Source organism: Mus musculus, chromosome 8, assembly GCF_000001635.26.
Source record: "Mus musculus strain C57BL/6J chromosome 8, GRCm38.p6 C57BL/6J".
Classification (NCBI taxonomy): domain Eukaryota; kingdom Metazoa; phylum Chordata; class Mammalia; order Rodentia; family Muridae; genus Mus; species Mus musculus.
Window position 1 is genome coordinate 16,220,726 of NC_000074.6, and position 18,849 is coordinate 16,239,574.

General features: G+C 41.2%; 1 protein-coding gene across 6 annotated transcripts in view; it reads right to left on the reverse strand.

Annotated features, from left to right (window-relative positions):
• The window catches only part of Csmd1 (CUB and Sushi multiple domains 1), a 1,642,848-nt gene that overhangs the window by 328,188 nt on the left and 1,295,811 nt on the right, over positions 1–18,849 (reverse strand). For 5 of the 6 annotated variants that reach the window (XM_006508931.4, XM_006508930.4, NM_053171.2 and 2 more), the window contains exons 13-17: positions 13,274–13,456; positions 12,145–12,471; positions 10,519–10,713; positions 5,659–5,797; positions 2,499–2,686 (exon numbers count right to left, since the gene is read on the reverse strand). In XM_006508931.4, coding sequence (XP_006508994.1) covers positions 2,499–2,686; positions 5,659–5,797; positions 10,519–10,713; positions 12,145–12,471; positions 13,274–13,456 — 1,032 coding nt within the window. Of the gene's footprint in view, positions 1–2,498; positions 2,687–5,658; positions 5,798–10,518; positions 10,714–12,144; positions 12,472–13,273; positions 13,457–18,849 lie in introns of those variants that run through there. The other variant, XM_030243874.1, reaches the window with a different exon arrangement.

Consider the following 18,849-nt stretch of genomic DNA (forward strand, 5'->3'; position numbering starts at 1 on the left):
ATCTCCCATGCTCATGGATTGGCAGGACCAACATTGTAAAAATGGCTATCTTGCCAAAAGCAATCTACAGATTCAATGCAATCCCCATTAAAATTCCAACTCAATTCTTCAACGAATTAGAAGGAGCAATTTGCAAATTCATCTGGAATAACAAAAAACCGAGGATAGCAAAAACTCTTCTCAAGGATAAAAGAACCTCTGGTGGAATCACCATGCCTGACCTAAAGCTTTACTACAGAGCAATTGTGATAAAAACTGCATGGTACTGGTATAGAGACAGACAAGTGGACCAATGGAATAGAATTGAAGACCCAGAAATGAACCCACACACCTATGGTCACTTGATCTTCGACAAGGGAGCCAAAACCATCCAGTGGAAGAAAGACAGCATTTTCAACAATTGGTGCTGGCACAACTGGTTGTTATCATGTAGAAGAATGCGAATCGATCCATACTTATCTCCTTGTACTAAGGTCAAATCTAAGTGGATCAAGGAACTTCACATAAAACCAGAGACACTGAAACTTATAGAGGAGAAAGTGGGGAAAAGCCTTGAAGATATGGGCACAGGGGAAAAATTCCTGAACAGAACAGCAATGGCTTGTGCTGTAAGATCGAGAATTGACAAATGGGACCTAATGAAACTCCAAAGTTTCTGCAAGGCAAAAGACACTGTCTATAAGACAAAAAGACCACCAACAGACTGGGAAAGGATCTTTACCTATCCTAAATCAGATAGGGGACTAATATCCAACATATATAAAGAACTCAAGAAGGTGGACCTCAGAAAATCAAATAACCCCCTTAAAAAATGGGGCTCAGAACTGAACAAAGAATTCTCACCTGAGGAATACCGAATGGCAGAGAAGCATCTGAAAAAATGTTCAACATCCTTAATCATCAGGGAAATGCAAATCAAAACAACCCTGAGATTCCACCTCACACCAGTGAGAATGGCTAAGATCAAAAATTCAGGTGACAGCAGATGCTGGCGAGGATGTGGAGAAAGAGGAACACTCCTCCATTGTTGGTGGGATTGCAGGCTTGTACAACCACTCTGGAAATCAGTCTGGCGGTTCCTCAGAAAATTGGACATAGTACTACCGGAGGATCCAGCAATACCTCTCCTGGGCATATATCCAGAAGAAGCCCCAACTGGTAAGAAGGACACATGCTCCACTATGTTCATAGCAGCCTTATTTATAATAGCCAGAAACTGGAAAGAACCCAGATGCCCCTCAACAGAGGAATGGATACAGAAAATGTGGTACATCTACACAATGGAATACTACTCAGCTATTAAAAAGAATGAATTTATGAAATTCCTAGCCAAATGGATGGACCTGGAGAGCATCATCCTGAGTGAGGTAACACAATCACAAAGGAACTCACACAATATGTACTCACTGATAAGTGGATACTAGCCCAAAACCTAGGATACCCACGATATAAGATACAATTTCCTAAACACATGAAACTCAAGAAAAATGAAGACTGAAGTGTGGACACTATGCCCCTCCTTAGAAGTGGGAACAAAACACCCATGGAAGGAGTTACAGAAACAAAGTATGGAGCTGAGATGAAAGGATGGACCATGTAGAGACTGCCATATCCAGAGATCCACCCCATAATCAGCTTCCAAATGCTGACACCATTGCATACACTAGCAAGATTTTACTGAAAGGACCCAGATGTAGCTGTCTCTTGTGAGACTATGCCGGGGCCTAGCAAACACAGAAGTGGATGCTCACAGTCAGCTAATGGATGGATCACAGGGCTCCCAATGGAGGAGCTAGAGAAAGTACCCAAGGAGCTAAAGGGATCTTCAACCCTATAGGTGGAACAACATTATGAACTAACCAGTACCCCTGAGCTCTTGACTCTAGCTGCATATGTATCAAAAGATGGCCTAGTCGGCCATCACTGGAAAGAGAGGCCCATTGGACACGCAGACTTTGTGTGCCCCGGTACAGGGGAACGCCAGGGCCAAAGGGGGGGAGTGGGTGGGTAGGGGAGTGGGGGTGGGTGGGTAAGGGGGACTTTTGGTATAGCATTGGAAATGTAAATGAGCTAAATACCTAATAAAAAAAAATAAATAAAAAAAAAATAAAAAAAAAGACATTTAAAAAAAAAAAAAAAAAAAAAAAAAAGAAAACACCCTATATTACTTCTAATCCACCTGTATATTTTCTAATATATAATAATACATACATACATATATAATATTATAGTAGAATATATTCATGCATTGTGTACTAACAGACTACAATTCATCATTTAATGATTATATGGTTTTACTTTGTAATAGGCAATCAATATCATTAGGGAACGGAACTTAAGGCAATCTCCCACATTCCAGAACATTCTGTAGGAGACAGTTGAAAGTCAGATTGTCCTTGTAATCAGCCTATTTGTTGTAACACTTGAAGGCAAGCACATGTACCCCATCACCTGGGGGTATAGTGTCCTGCCCTGGATGCCAGCCACGATTTACTTACTCTCATAGTGGATGAGGAAGCCAACGCTAGCCCGGCTGCTATCAGTGGTAAACAGCAGGTACATGTAGTTGCCTGTGCTGATGAGGAACTGTGGTGCCTGGGTGCCGTGGTACTCTCCTATGAGTGGGGATGAGCTGGTTGGCCCATCCCGTACTTCCAGGGTATCATAATTGACTTCTGTCTGGAACCTAGGAAAAAGCCATGCAGAGTCATGTCAGCTTCCACACCTGTTCAACTGTGTCACATCTAATAAAAACTTCAAGTGAATAAGGTGATTGGAATATATATATATGTATATATTGTTCTGTTTGCAGGAATCACATTGTGAACCCTCTACCATATCTACTTTCTATCTGTAAAACATCAAGCTGTTAAAAAAGGTCATGATTCCCACAGAAAGAAAAATATTGCAAACTACGTAAGTTTTTTTATACAGATAGATAATAGAGGACAGCTAAATGGATGATGGCCAGATGTTATGTGAATGAGAAATAATAAACAGATTATGTGCATATATGCTTTATATACATTATATATAATAAATATGATTTAGGTAACTAGATGATAGATACATAGATGACAGGTAGATAATAAATGATAGGTGATGGATAGACATAGAATTGACAGGTAGGTGGCAAATTAAGAGAGACTGGGGATGTCCTAATACAATATAACCTTCAGTAATGAAACAAGGTCTGAGTATGCATTTTGCACTAATTTTACAATCCTCTTTTTAATATAGTATAGACATCATGAAGTCGACATACTGAGGAGGAATGCTCCCTTTAGGAACGAAGGACTTCACAGCATATGATATTTAAATATTTAAAAACCACACTGTGCTTTTTTTATTCACACCAGCCCTTGAGGGACCAACGCTGAGCAAGCTGCTACTTCACAAACTCAATGATGCCATAACGATTTGGGAAAGCCAGAGCAGCTTCCAGATAGTGTTTAACTCTGCTTGTACTTCCAGTGAATCCAGCCTGCAATTATATTTATATAAAGCTGAGGCACCCAGATCCCCTCGGTGCAATGATGGCACCATTCTGGGCATGGAGATAATTTCTTAAATAGACCCATCTCATCCTCCAAGAGCTAACTTGGTTTCTAAGCGACTCTTTTGGCTCTGAGGGAATATCTCAACATTGCCTGATTCTGACTCACTCGGTAACTGAGCCAAATGTGTCTCTGAAGCTGGGCTACCATTCCCATGCTGGGCTCAGACTATTGCTAGGAAGAAAAGGGAGCCAGGGAACTAGCTCAGTTTATTTGCACATCTCCACAGCAGCAAAAGGATGCTGAGCCTCATTTAACAACCCTGCGCTGTTCATCATCAATGTGGATGTTCCTCTTCAAAGGCAGAATAATGTTATGTTTTCTGAGCAAACAGGGCTGCTACACTGAGCTCTGTTCTTCCATACAGAGGAACTCCAACAGTGTGTCTTAGATGGCTGGACTAGAACAGCACCCCAGGCTGGTGGACTCAGGCCTGGTGGTGACTGCTTCGACTTTATTACTTTTAACACCTGCTCCAAAGATGCCGTGATATAGCAGATATTTGAGTTCAAATTCCAGAGGTCTACATGGGCATGGAGTTTTACATGTGGAACTTGAATATTAATTAAAAAAAAAAAAACTCTTTCAAGTCATCTTTAGCTAGGGCATCAAGGGCTGCTAAAAACACAATGAAAACTATAAACTTTCATTGCTTATCATGACTTGGCAGCCTGGCATTTTTATATGGCCAAGCCATTTGTGGAGAATCCAAACCTTATTTCCACAGACTTAATATCAGCTATGAAACAAGAATAAACTAAAACATTGCCATGCAGTCCAGCTTTGAAGAGCAAAGCACTGACTGAAACTAGGTTTATTATCTAGATTTTCGAGGACTATTATCCACTCAAATAGAATTACCACAATATCACACCAAAAACAATCCTGAAAATATCACACTAAGAAAATTTTAACACAAATTTTCCTTCAAGCAACTGAAACTTGATGGTCAGATGAGACCATGAAATTAATACTTTTATTAAATGATATAAATCTTACCCATGACTGTGATCACAAGGTGTTTAAATTCAGTTTTCCCCCAATAACTGAAGTGTAAAAATTTATAGGAAATAAAATTTCACATATTGAATACTTACCGTTATTTTTAATGATTAAGGCTACTTGCAGGGTGACTCACCAATAGACATAAACCATTATCGCTTTTAGGAAGGACTATCCTACTAAAAAGTAGGGTCATCCAACAGAGGTATGGATAATTATGAATAAAAATCTAATTAGTAATGATAGTTCAACTACCTCTTTAAGACCTTGTATTTCTGATATTTTGAATTGTTGGAAAACAAAGAAAAAAGTTTCACATCTTGAGACGAATGTTAGGAGTATTACAACTTGGAGCATATATTGTCAAGTCACTCAAGAAACTGAACCTGCTAAGCAAAGATGCCTCTTTAGCTTTCAAGTATAGGGTTTTTGCTCAATATACACATATCCACCCTATACATTCACACACACACACACACACACACACACACACACACACACACACACACATATTTTTTTTTCCAAACATGAAATTCATTTCAATGTTGAGCACCTCATGCTGGAGTCCAAACAGTGTCCTCACTTTTGCAGATTAAAAATACGTGCTCAAACTGCTAAGCCCTACAACTGTGTCCCAGTTATAGTAATCCATGGACACTAGCGGGGGGGGGGGGGAGCTCTTCATCTACTACAGTAACTCTGCTGCTGGCTCTGCAACATTTTGCTGTCTCCAGGTGCTAGCAGCCTGCCGAGAACTGGAGACTTCTTTTCTGTGTTCATGGAGGATGAAGAAGGGTCCATCAGAGTAAGGAGCTGATTCCACACTGCAAGCTCCCAATTCCAAATCCCACATCCAGTCTCTAGGTAAGACCAGGAAAATGACCATCTGGGTTGCTTCTCCATGGGCAACCCAGATCTGAGACGTCATTGTGCCCACTGGATAGCAGGAGCATAAGAGCATGGGCATATTCTCATGCCCTGGTCTTTGTTCCATGATCTTTCTTGGGGACTGAAGGATGTTCATGCTTTAATCTCTGTTTACTTAATAAAGGACGTATAGCTGTGACTGTGGGTACAAAAGTAATGGTTTTGATCTCACCTGTCGAATGTTATCTTGATGGAATGTCCTGGTTTTGCTTCAATGACCCATTCACAGTTTAAAGAATCTTTGTAGTATCCCGGCCATCCTGGAGGTAATATGACCCCACTGGAAGCCGTCAGGTGCCCACCACATGGAGCTGGAAGAGGACATAGACATCAGTAAAGAAAAAAGTCAAATCTAGGAAGGCACACCACAGCAGCCTCTCACTAGGGGTGGACATTGTATGGTCATTGGTGGAAATCAATGTTGACATCAAACAAAACTCATTCCTCGGGAATCCATGAGGGCTGAAGTCAACAGGTATATCCCACCTTTTTGCTTGGCTATTTTTCCTCTCAATATGGCTTTCTACTATAATACCTTGGATATATGTAAGGTATCCTTGTTCAATGAGTTGCAGGGGTGATATTTTCCAACCACCTTCACTCTGCTGAGGTGCAGACAACCATCATCCACATCCCATACAAGTATCTGCACATTTACATTTAAACCGTCTCAAGTCTAAAATGCAACATTCTGAGACTGTGTGTGACTGTACAGATTCATGCCAAGGTGTGCTCATTGTTATAATTACTTGCAGAGGACATATAATTGTGGGTGAATGTTACAAATCACAACCAGTGCTGTCTAAGTCATTAAGACTTGTGTTGGTTCTTTTGAGGACTTTTGTGACAAAATGACCTGTTATATAGAAAAGGGCATTTGGGAAATGCAAGTTAAGATTATGAATCCTTATGGTCTGAAAGAGTGCCTAGATAATATTTCCTTGGGTAATTTGTTTACATATCCTACTTTTTTGGATTCTTATTGATAGTGTATATTCTTGTGGGAAAAGTCATCAATTTCCTAAGGACTTTAAACTTTATTATTTAGCTTTATTTTTAATTTTATCATCCCAGAGTTCATGTTTTTATGTACAAATATTTTTCCCACACTACCTGGGAGTTTCTCCAATGCCCCTGAGTCACAGTGAAGGGTGCAGGGGAGAGGCGGAAATAATGTACAGAGAAGACTGCTTAGCCACCACATGGTTTACAAGTGTCATGTCTGGGGATGTGCCCGAATGCTCTGGGTAAGAACCTATCTGTCTGAAGTCACGTTGTTACTACGGTAACTTTCCTCTCTTGTGAAGCTGCCAATGTTCTTTCCCCTGTCCAGAGTTCCTTTATTAGAATTGCTGGGGCTTCTTCTGGGTGATACCCACAAGGATCTCCCTCATGCTCACCCTGAATTACTTTTTGTGTTGACTTTTATTAGCTAAACCCTCATATTGTTTTTTGTCTTTATCTTAGCTTACTAACCCGAGTAGTCATTTTCTAGATTCTTATCTTTCATTCCTTCTGTGGAGGCCTGCAAATATTATACTTTGAGCATAGCTTTGGTGTGCTTCCTCAAATCTGTGCAGCCCCTGTCACATCTTGGTGTCCTTTCTCAAGTCTGGGTATTTTCTTTGATGCCTGCATATGTTTGTTTACGTCTAGGTATGTTCCCTCACATCTCAGTGTACTACCCCACATCTGATTGTGCTCCCCCACATCTGCATGTGTGGCCTTCTCTGCATGTGCCCCACATTCTTACTAACTGAAAGATTTCTGCTGTGCGTGGCTCTGGATGGGCTGAGACCTGAAGTCCAGATTTCTCATGATTCACAATCAAATTAGAGGGCCCCTTTCCATTTTGTATATTTTTTTATAGTTTTATTCTTAATACTACTTGTGGTTCTTTAATTCAAATATAAAAAAAAAACTGTGTGACTTACTTTCATTTTAACTTATTTACCTTTGCTTTGTACCTAACAATGTGGGTTATTTTAATAGTTCATCTTATTAAACACAAGGAACAAGAGTGTACTATGAGTCTTAGGGTACTGTTGTGTGAGGTGCATAAGAGACTGTCTATTCTGTAAGGGGAATGAGAGGCAACACTTTCTTTAAAGAAAGGGAGAGACTGCATATTCTGTAAGGAGCATGAGAGACTGCATTCTGTAAGGGGAGTGAGAGGCTTGCATTCTGTAAGGGGTGAGAGCATCTTCACAGTCTATAAGAAGCATGGCATTCTTCACATCCCTCTTAGGCAGTACGGGCTGTCCTTGCTCACTTCTTCCTTTCTTTTCTCCTGATTCACATCCATCTGAAAGTTGGGCTTTATTCCACTTCAGCACACGCATCTATTGGAAACTCTATTCAACTATTATGAGAGTATTCACCTGCCCTGCCAGGGACTCATTTGCAAACAGTATTGGGTTTCCTGGAGTGGGAAAACTTACAGACTCAGTCACCTATTCCCCTTTCTCTCTTAAAGGTTTGCTTTGTCAAACAACCCCAGCTAGAGTTTGCATTTTACTTTGTGGCATTGGGCCTGGCTCTCCTGAAAGAAGGAAGAACTCTCCACCAACTTTTAAAGTGACTGACAGCTTTCCCTTGACCAGACTTCTCATGCCTGGTCTAGTCTGTTTATTCTCCTTGTCCTCAGGCAACTGCTCACCTTGCAGCTTACAATATATCCCTATACAGTCTATTGCCCATGAAGGCACAAGATAATAGTGGGTAGAGGCTAGAACCTTGCTATCTTGAACATCATTGTCAATAAATCATTCATGCGTCAAAGTCACCAGAAATGCTTGGCTAGACCAGTGTCTGCAAATAGGCTCGCTCATGTCATCAACCTGAGAGCCTGAAAGGGTAAATTTACATATTTTTGGAGGATTAAAAACTGCCATGCATCAACATTTATAAAATGTGACATACAAAATTGACATGGTATGTGTTTGGTACATCAAAATTCTTATTGTAGTAAATTTTGTTTTATTTTCTATTCTTTTGTGATATCCATTTATGCCTGAATGTGGTATCCATAGTTTACCAACAGAGTAGACAATTCATGGAAATAACTGGAACAATGTTATGCACTTCATCAGATCCCAAAGAAGCAAAGACCAGGACCTGGTTAGACACATTTGGACCCTGAACCTACACATGCTCCAACACATGGCCATACACACATGCTCAGGCATGTATGCACACATACAGGTGGAGTTGGTAGGCTTAAGAAGAGGAGTACACAAGTTGCCAGGGAAAAGTGGTATGTTGGGGATAAACCTATAGGAAAGGGAATGAGAGTGGATTTGATGAAAATTTACTGCATGCATACATAAAACTCTCAAACAATATTTTTTGAATTTACAAAGGAATAACTCTAGAGGTGGGACTGAGACAGAATAAATCCACCCTGACTAGATACACCTGCTTCTAAAATACAAAGAACAACTATGGAGGTAGGGTGGGGGCAAGGCTAAGCCACTGTGCTATTGGGTGCTGCTCAGCAGCTTAATCTGTACATTGAGTCAAACTCAGTTTAGTTTTCCTGCCGGTCACAGGACTGGTGACATTATGCTCTGCTTCTTTCTGTTCCTCAGATGGACAGAGTTGGATAGGGAAGCAATGTTCAGTTTACACAGCCCCTTTCTATTTACTTATTTAAAAGAAACATGTTAACATTAGAAAAACAGGAAAAATCGAGAGCAAAAGAAAATAGTTCCTTATAACTCTAATTATCAAATGGCTCTGAACGCATTTGAACTTTTCGTTGACATAAGCTACCACTTAATCAGATGTTTGCAGTTGTGGTCCACCATGAATCTTTATATATGTCCATGTGGTATTTAAGGGGCAAGGTTATTCTTTAACTGGTTTCATTAGCACCCACAGTTTTGTGTGATCTGCTCTCTCACGTGATAAGGTTTCAGTAATGTTATTTTGATCTTACAAAGTTTGCAGTGGCGGCCGAGCCTTGGCATTTGGATACCAGTTAATTACCCAAACAAGCCTCATGGCTTTGAGCTTTCCTTGTCTCTAAGTCTTTGTTATTGTATTTATGCAGACAACATTCTTCAGAAACACCATTTATTGTTGTTAGACTATTTTGCAGTATTATTATATTATTCTAAAAATACAGATCATGACCCAAAAGACAAAAGGAAGTGTAGATCTCAGTCTAAGTTCACTGTGAGAAGCTGTCGTCATCTATCCTGGATATCACAGCCAGGAGACACCAGGGTTTTCCCAGAAGACTTGACAGTAATCTACCTTATTAACACTTTTAACCCTTTGCTGTTTATGGCATATTGATTTTTCTTTTGAATTTCTATTTCTTTGCTGTTTATACAAGATAGCCCTACAAAGGAAGCATTTCTTAACCCTTTGTGAGTGGAGGGTTGTGACCATAAAGATGTTAGCCTACTCTGATACAAGACAGCCTAAAAACAATCAATCTTCACAGGCTGCATCTTTATCCTTATCACTGTTTCCTTCTGGCTTCATTACATAGGTAATGAAGAAACAGCAAGAAGAAAATTAGCTCATATTTCTGTAAGCTGTGATAATAATTCCCAAATAATCAATTAAAATCATGCCACTGATCTGCTCAATCCCCTTGTCCGCAGGACTTGGCATTGGCTCATATTTGGAGATGGTGTTGTGAGATGTTAAGTGAAACTTAAACAGAAGAGATGCTCTGATCATGTGTGAATGTGCCTTATCAAGGAAATGAACAGAAAAACAGACACATAAAAAAACAGCAGGTGGGTGTAAAGCCACAAGCTAACTAATGGTCTGCAAGCCAAGGGATAGCTCAGAGCATCAGTAACCACAGGAGCCAGGGCTGGGAGGCACCAGGAAATACTCCTTCTCACAACTTCCAGAAGGACCCACCCCCACCAAAGCCTTGGTCTTAGACATCCAAGTTACAGTCTTGGAAGAAAGAATTCTCACATATGAGCCAGTTTTCTGGGTTAAGGGACCCTGGGAAGGTAACGGAGTCTGTTTGCTGTCTTTCTGGAGGACTGGGTCACAGGCTCACCTTCACAGCGAGGGACAGTAGAGCTCCAGACCACATTTCCATCTTGCAAGATGCACGTGATGGACTCAGAACCCTGAGTCTTCACAAAGCCATCATCACAGTGGAAGGACACTGAACTTCCCAGCAGAAACCTGTCTCCAAAACGCCGTCCATTCACAGGAATCCCAGGGTCGTGGCACTCGTTCTGACCAAATGCTATATCATGAAAAAGAAATGTCAGTAAAGTAAAGATGCTTGAATACTAATTTCATGTCCTGAACAGGCAGGAAACATCATATTTATAAAACAATATTTACCCAATATCCATGGATAAATTCAACAAATCAATTAGATATTAGTAAAAGAGAGTAGGAGGGGGAAGATGTCATAGCACAATGACAAACGAGGCTTTTGTCTATCTTCTCCACAGCATGTTGCTGGGGGAACTCACTTTCACTGTGTTCCACGAAGAGGGGAAGAGCACAACAAGGTGGTAAGCAGAGAGATCAGAAAGGCTCTGACCTGCGTGAGCCCTGCTTGTAGCCTAACCTTGTGATCTGGGGAAGAAATCTTATGATCTAGACCTGTCTCTTTTTGTTTATACCATGTATAATATTAAGCTTATATCCTTTAATTGTTAACACCAATTAAAATAAGTATGGCCAAATTCTATACACTGACCTGTCCAGTATTACTGATATTAGTTCTATAAGCTCACATTTTCCTTCATTATTTCAAATGCTTTTCAAAAGATGAAACTGAAGCAAAGGGAAGTTAGCTGCCAGATTGACATGGGCAAGGTATTTCCAGGTACCACTACTCTTATCCCTAGGACTTGATATCTGATGCAGCAGTGTGGTTTTGGCACCCTGTATCCTTCTTTATAGCATGTATTTTTAGGTAGATGTATTGCTGGATGGATAGAAGGATGAATGAATTGAAGATCAGGTAGAAGCAATGACTGTTGAATAAATGAGTGGATAAAGGGATAGATAATAATGGATGGATGGATACTGAAGAATAGATTGAGAGATGAATGGGTAGTGAAGGGTCCCTAGGTAGCAAAAGAGTTATATATGCATGGATGGATATGAAGAATTGTGGGTGGATAAATAGGTAAATAGATGAAAGGATGGTGAATAGATATAAGGATAGTGAATAGGTAGATGGAAGGAAGGATGGATGAATGAATGGATGAATGAATGAGTAGATTTATGCATGGATAAAGAGATAATGAAGAATAAATGGATGGGAAATGATGGACAGATGAATGGATAATTGAATGGATAGATGACTCAATGGACAGATGGCTGGCAGGCTGAATAGGCAGATAATAGTAGATAGATGGATGGATGGATGTCTTCATGGGAAACGAATAATAAATGGATTAGTGAACTGATGGTACATGAGGGGGGAGGGGGAAGGAGAGGGAGAGGGGGAGTGAGAGGGAGAGAAAGAATATCTATGTGAGAATTCTACTCCAGTCCTCTTAAGGCACAGGCCTCTTAAGAACAATGCCTTTTTGTTCATAAGGATGATATATAATTTTGTTATTTTTATAGTCCCAAGGTATCAGTCTTGAGTTCTTAGTTTATATACATGTGAACATGGTGGGGTATGGAAGAGGAACTTGTGTAGCCCACTCACTGGTATATGTGATGTTGAAACCTCTGCCAGTGGTGGAGTGATCAGACTGAAACTCCAGGCGTACTATGTGTCCACTGCTGGCCAGCTGTGCAGGCACCTCATTGCCAGAGAAAGTTCCGAGGACTGTGATGTCAGAAATCCCATCATCTTTGACGGCAAGGAAGTCAAACTGAGGTTCCACATCGAAATCATTGAAGATGAGGTGAATCCGGCTCCCAGGCTCAGATATAATCAACCACACACAGTTCATGTTGTTGCCATACTCCTCAGGATAGTTTGGCGAGAGGATGATCCCAGAGGGTGCCGTGAAGTTGAAGAAACATGAAACTGCGGGCACATGGGAATATTTTCAGATAGTTCTGCCCAGCCCCAAAGCACTGTCATATGAACTCACCTTCAGAGAACTTGGGATGCTTGTCCTACAAGCAGGGACTCACAATACAGCTACTCTGAGCATTGTGTGCTGGAGACCAGATGTTCTCCTTCACAACTGTAAGAGCAGCTAGAACCTATCGATACTTGAGTATCCTTTTATTTTTTCCTAAAAACAATTCAATCAGATTGGCTAAAAAAAATGCTGTGACTATATTTATTTATAAGTGAAAACATTTTTTATTTTGTGCGAGTGTGTGTAATATCTAAAGTTTGATGGCTGAGACATTTCACTTGATTCTCTAATTGAATTATAAATGGCCACCATCGCCTGGCTCATACAACCAGCTCATATCCAGGTACTGCCTAAGGTAATCAAGTTCATGTGATTTCTTGGTAGAGATGGTGGTAGATGTCTTATTCTTTTCCTAATGTAGAATTGTTAAATTTGTTCTGTGGAGTATACAAGGGATGGAGCCACTAGAATAATCCATTTATGGTTTTGAATTAGTTGGTGGTAATAAAAAATAATATAATGACATTAATGGTGGGTCATTATCTAATAAATAGATGTTTTGTTTTTCCTCTGGGGGAAAAAAAGGAGGGAGGAGGTCAGCTATTTCTTACCAAGCAGCCAGAATTAAGGTGTTTGCAGCAGGGTGAGGAAACAGGAAGCCCTGAGCTGCCACCAAGGCCAACTCTCTGACACACTTCCCTTCTTCCATATCTGATGCAATCCCCCACAGGTAGTACTCACACACACAGCTTGGCTTGTTGCCCGACCACTGGTTGTTTTTCTGGCAGGTAATCACTCTCTCTCCCACCAGCTCAAACGCTGCCTGGCACTCAAAGGTGAGCGTGTCTCCATGCAAGAAGCTGCTGCCAGTCCGCTTCCCATAGGCTGGGATGCCAGGGTCCCCACAGCCTCCCTTCTCAATTTCTGAGGAGAAGGAAATAAACAAGCCATGGAATACCCCTTAGAGAACATGGTAGACTGTGCACTTTAACAAAGAAAACAGCCGTCTCCGTTCCTGCATCCAAACATTGTTTGTATAAAAAGTTTCAAAGAGATTCTCAGATCCTATATTTTATTATAAAATCCAGGATGAACAAGTCACATGGCTGTGCAGAGGTGCTGAGCAGGAAAGCATCACAGGTGGCAGATGTCACCTCCCAGCATTTCCAGCCTTGTAAGACTAAGACTCGAGTTCTAATTTGGGTGTCACCTGTGCTTTTGGTTATGAACAAGGCAAGCAAGATCATTTGCAACCACTACATTGAAACCAACCTAATCTATTTGAATATTCTTCCTCTTAACTGAGTATTAAAACATCCAATGATGTAGAATGAACAAACAAACAAACAAACTGCAGTTGGATCTCTTTTCTCAACAGCATCATAGCACTGAGGGAGAGTACAAACCTATAAAGAGTTTACAGACATTGTCTGGAATGTCAACAACCCAGTAGCTATCAGCTGAGAGATATTACTCATAAGTAATTTGCAAAACAGTCTTGAGAGTCACCTGCTTGTGAGCCTCTCATGCTAAGGGCCAGGAGGTGTCTGACTGTCGCTCCTGCCAAAGGTGCAAAGAGCCCTGTCTAGAGGCCAGCACACAGATACTTCAAAGAACTCATGTCTACCATATCCTCTGTAAATCGTCAACATAGTCTAGCCACTATGTAAGTCAGGTCTATAGAACTTCAACTTCAACAATGAGTAGCTTCCCTCTGAGGGGACTTGGTGAGGATAGTTTTCATTGATACTTTATGCAGAGCCTTGCAAAATGCCCCCAATTATTCACCAAATAGACACTTATTCCAGAGTTTTTTACTTGAAGACTGTGTCACTCAAGAGAACATCTCTGCTGTAGCTCCATGGGAGGGTTTGAAGAAATCAAAAGACTAGAAGGAGAAGGTGACTGTGCAGGTTAACATAGCACCAAACCTCTGTTTCTAGACTCTCTTCACATGGCTGGAGTCAAGTATCCTTCCAAATGGACTTTAACAAGCTGTAAGTGACTTGGGTAGGCTCTCTTGGAAATAGTTTGCACTTGAATAAAAGGGTTCAAATCCTCACAGAAAACAAATGCGATAAGTGTATCCTTCCTTGTAAATATGATCACAGAGGCAAGAGCCATCAAATAGATTAGAGAACTTTCTATAATTTTTTGAGATCCTGTCCCCTGAAAATATCTGTGCCAAGTCTCTTGGTGTCTCCATGGTAATCTATTGATGTATCTTTTAACTATCACCTTTAGAAATGCTAAAATGATTTCCCACTTTCAATTTTCACCTCCCATTTTCCTGACTTATTCAAAGTATTTATTTTTGAGCATTTCAGTAGTTTTTTTTTTATAAATATGTTTCTTAGAATGACATTACCAGTTTAACATTTATCCTACTAAATTTCATTTTCATTTGCTACTTTACACTGTGTCTATACACACTCGAATATTAATAAGGCAATGGAGTTCACTACCCTCTGAATGTGGGTGAGCAGTTTTGAAAGCTGGTATAACTGTTCTGAGACACAAGTAAGTCATAACACTGAACTGACAGCTGAGTTTGTCCTTGCAGGTTCTTCTTTCTTCTCATCTTAGGTGGAACATGGAGAGAGCAATATGTTTGCAGAAATGTGATGGTGCCCTCAGACAGAATTCTAGAAAGCCTATAAGAGGAAGTATAAAATCAGCAGCCCAAGGGACCTGGCAAGGCAATCCTCTAAGAAATGCTATTCAAGTAGATTAGACAGATTTGGATCTACAAAATGCAATTATAATCAAGTAAACCCATACCCCTCAATCAACCAAGCCATGATTATTACTTTGATACAACACTACAGGGCATTCAGCATCTATGTAAGTCTGGTCACCAATAGGAACTAGTATCACCCATCCTGCCTTACAGTCTTTGTACCTGCCCTGATCTCAGCACTTCTCAGCCCATGTCAGGTAGATGACCATATTGGTGACATCTGCATTTACCCTGTGCTCTTTATTAGTATGATCACACCATGTCTTCACTGGTTGAGACTCATCCATTCTCCTTCTCCTTGACCCTATAGATGTCCTTGACTGTCTCAAGCTAAGCACCTGTGCCTGCCTACTTGCTGGTACCTCTTGATTCGATTGAAGCCATGTTTTCTAAGGTAGAAATCAGCATTGTGGCCTCTCCATGTGATGATTCCCATGATGCCCAGCTAAAGGTGAGAGAAGGTAGCTGAACATTATAGATCCTTCTTGTTCAAACATCGCCCTTCCTTTCTGTCTAAATGCTACTTCTCTCTGTGATCTGAAGTCACCCCCCAAATCCCACATTGGCATTGATGGTCTGAATGGCTCACTAAAACTTCAGGATTATGAGGAATCAGAATTTCTGCAGCTGGCAATCCAAATTTGTCTCACATTGTCTTTAGAGCCCTCAGTAGCCCCATGGCACCCAACCCTGTACCTGAGTTAACATTATTGTGATGGTGGGCTAAAACTTTTGGCACTTATCATTTCAGAAGCCAGGAACTTTCACCCACCTCAAAGCCGTCAGTGCTATCACCTGGAACCTATGGCAGAGAGTCCTTGCTTTGCTGTAACTCATCCACATTAGTTGATTTATTACGTTTTAAAAATTCTGTGGCTATAAATATTTGGGTAATAGTTTTCACAACAGGATGTGACATACAGAGAAAATGCATCTCATTTGAAGCTACTGCCACTCATTTGGCTCAGAATGAACCGGGAACAGTGCAGTGTTTTGGCACCTCCATTTGGATGACACACTTCTTCCTAGCAATTGAGATTCACAGAAGCTAGATGCCCCTCCTCTTTCTCTCTCCATCTCTTTTTACTCCCCTCCATTCTTTCCCTTCTCTTTGGGGTTTATAGACTGTTCTTTTATGAAGGTCTTGAAAGGTTTTAGAACTAAGGAGGATGCAGATAAGTCAGTTAAATTCATCACTGTGAACCTGTCCTTTAACAGTACCAGGAGATGCACTCTCAGAATGATGGAAGAGGCACACCCTTTCTGCCCTGAACACCCCACTTGGCATTTGCCATTGTCTATGTATGAAGATCTTTGAGATACTTGTCCAGGCACAGCCATGTTCTTGCTAATATGTGGGCTGCATGTTTACTCTAATAAGATTCTAGTCCTTATAGAATGTTCTAGCCTATGACAAATATTTAAAATTAGAATTAATTTTTTATTAAGGAAGTTATTTATTTACTGTATCCAACCCCAATGGGAGCTTCCCCTCCCTTCACTCCTCTCAGTTCCTCCCTCTCACCTCCCCTCACCCCCCATTCATCCCTCCTTCCCTTCTCCCCAGAAGGGGAGGCTCCCATGGACATCAATCAGCCACAGCAAATCAAGCCACAACAAGAATAGGTGCATCCTCTTCCAGTGGCATTAGACAAGGCAGTCCAGTTGAGAAGGGATCTGAAAGCAGGCAATGTAGTCAGAGACAGACCTTGCTCGGGCTTTAGGAGTGCCACATGAAGGCTCATGAACTGTTACCCAAAGGAAGTGAGAAGATACAGGCTCTAGAAAGTGGAAACATGAGAAATTTCCATGGTCCCTCGCCTTCCATGGGACCACAGAGAGTGAATACTGCATCTGTGTGTACCTGTAATGGTGGTGTGAGCACAATCCATCCATTTCCCCAAGAATCTATCTTTTCTGGGGACATGAGAACACAAGATTCTGGAACATCTACTACTTTAAAAATGAACATATGAATGAACCATTGATTCAGATGATCCTCTGACCTCTGACAACAAAGGTTTTGATGAATATACAATGCATGTAGAATCCAGGGAGGAAGCTGAGAAGATTCCCAGTTATGGCCTCTGATTCAGATGAAAGTGAAGATGTACGCACAGAGACCAAAGTTAGTTCCCTACACACACACACCCCTCCAATGTAACCACAGAGGATTGGCTGGAGTCTTCAAAACATATGATAAACACACTGATAACTTCCACCAGCACAAAACAGCTATGTAATCTCATAAACAGAAATTCACTTTTATCCTGGGTCATGGGAAATGCATCACTCCAAACTCTGAATTTGATTTCCTGTATGTATCAAGATTTTATCTGGCTACAAGTCAACTAACATGCATGCACACGCGTGCATGTGCACACACACACACAGAGGAAGAGAGAGAGAGAGAGAGAGAGAGAGAGAGAGAGAGAGAGAGAGAGAGAGAGAGAGAATGAATGAATGCTGTCTTAAGCAAATGTATTTTTCTCACATAAAAAGAAGGCTGGCAGGGGAAGTGGGGTAAACTCAGAAATGTAGGTGGGAAGCTAATAATAGTCTCTTCCCCTCTCTGTGACATACAGCCTGAGAAGGTCACACCTTAGGCTGCAAAGGAGTTGTCAAGCCTTTAAGTAGGCAGACAGTCAGCGTAAATGTCCCCCTCAGGGGCAACCTGGCTTGTCTCTTGTCACCTCTCTATATACTTTGACAGAATTCTTAAAGAACAAAATAACCTTTAGCATTTTAGGATAATCTTAGGCTCACAGGAGCAATGAACAGAAAGCAGAGAATTCCCATCTCTGCCTGTCTGGACACAAGGACAGCCTTGCTCCATTTGTGTCCCCCACCAGAGTAACTTCCTTGTTAGTGTGGGAAGCCATGTTCTGTATTCTCACCACCCAGACCCACAAGCTGCCACAGGGCACACACTTTGGCTCATCAATGTATGTGCTTTCACGACCACCACTGCAGCATCATACCGATGTTTAAAGTGTGTTCTACAACTCTGAGAATCCCCTGCATCCCCTGGCCACTCCGCATCGCTAGCCTGCCATGTTCTCATGACAGCCTCCTTTACCTACTCAGAACATTGTGTTTTGAGAATGGTCTTCACAGGGCTGAGTGGTGCTCCAGGTTCTAGGTTACCCCAGTTTCCACATCCACCAAGCAACCAAAATGCTTGGCAGGGAAGGGCAAGTGCAGTAGACGTTCTCTTAATAGATTTTTGTGTAATCACGTCTCCTCATTTACTTTGAGTCATTCGCCTGGAGTACAACTGCAGGACCAAGGGGCAGGCCCTGAAGATGGTGTTAGAACAAGCCCACTCCTTTTAAGCTGACTATATGAAGGTATAATGACATGTCTCCAGCATCTAAGTTTCACAGGAAGCCAGTACTCTGACCTGCCAGTCTGGCCGGGCCATTTAGGAATCCCAATCTATCTCTTGCTTTGGTGTGGTCATTCTTCAGGCTGTTGAGATGAGGGTCAACAGGAGATGGCTTTTGCAAACACATCTTTCTTGAGTTCTTTTGTTTCTCTTTATTGTTCCAAATTTCAAAACCATAAGGCTGTATGT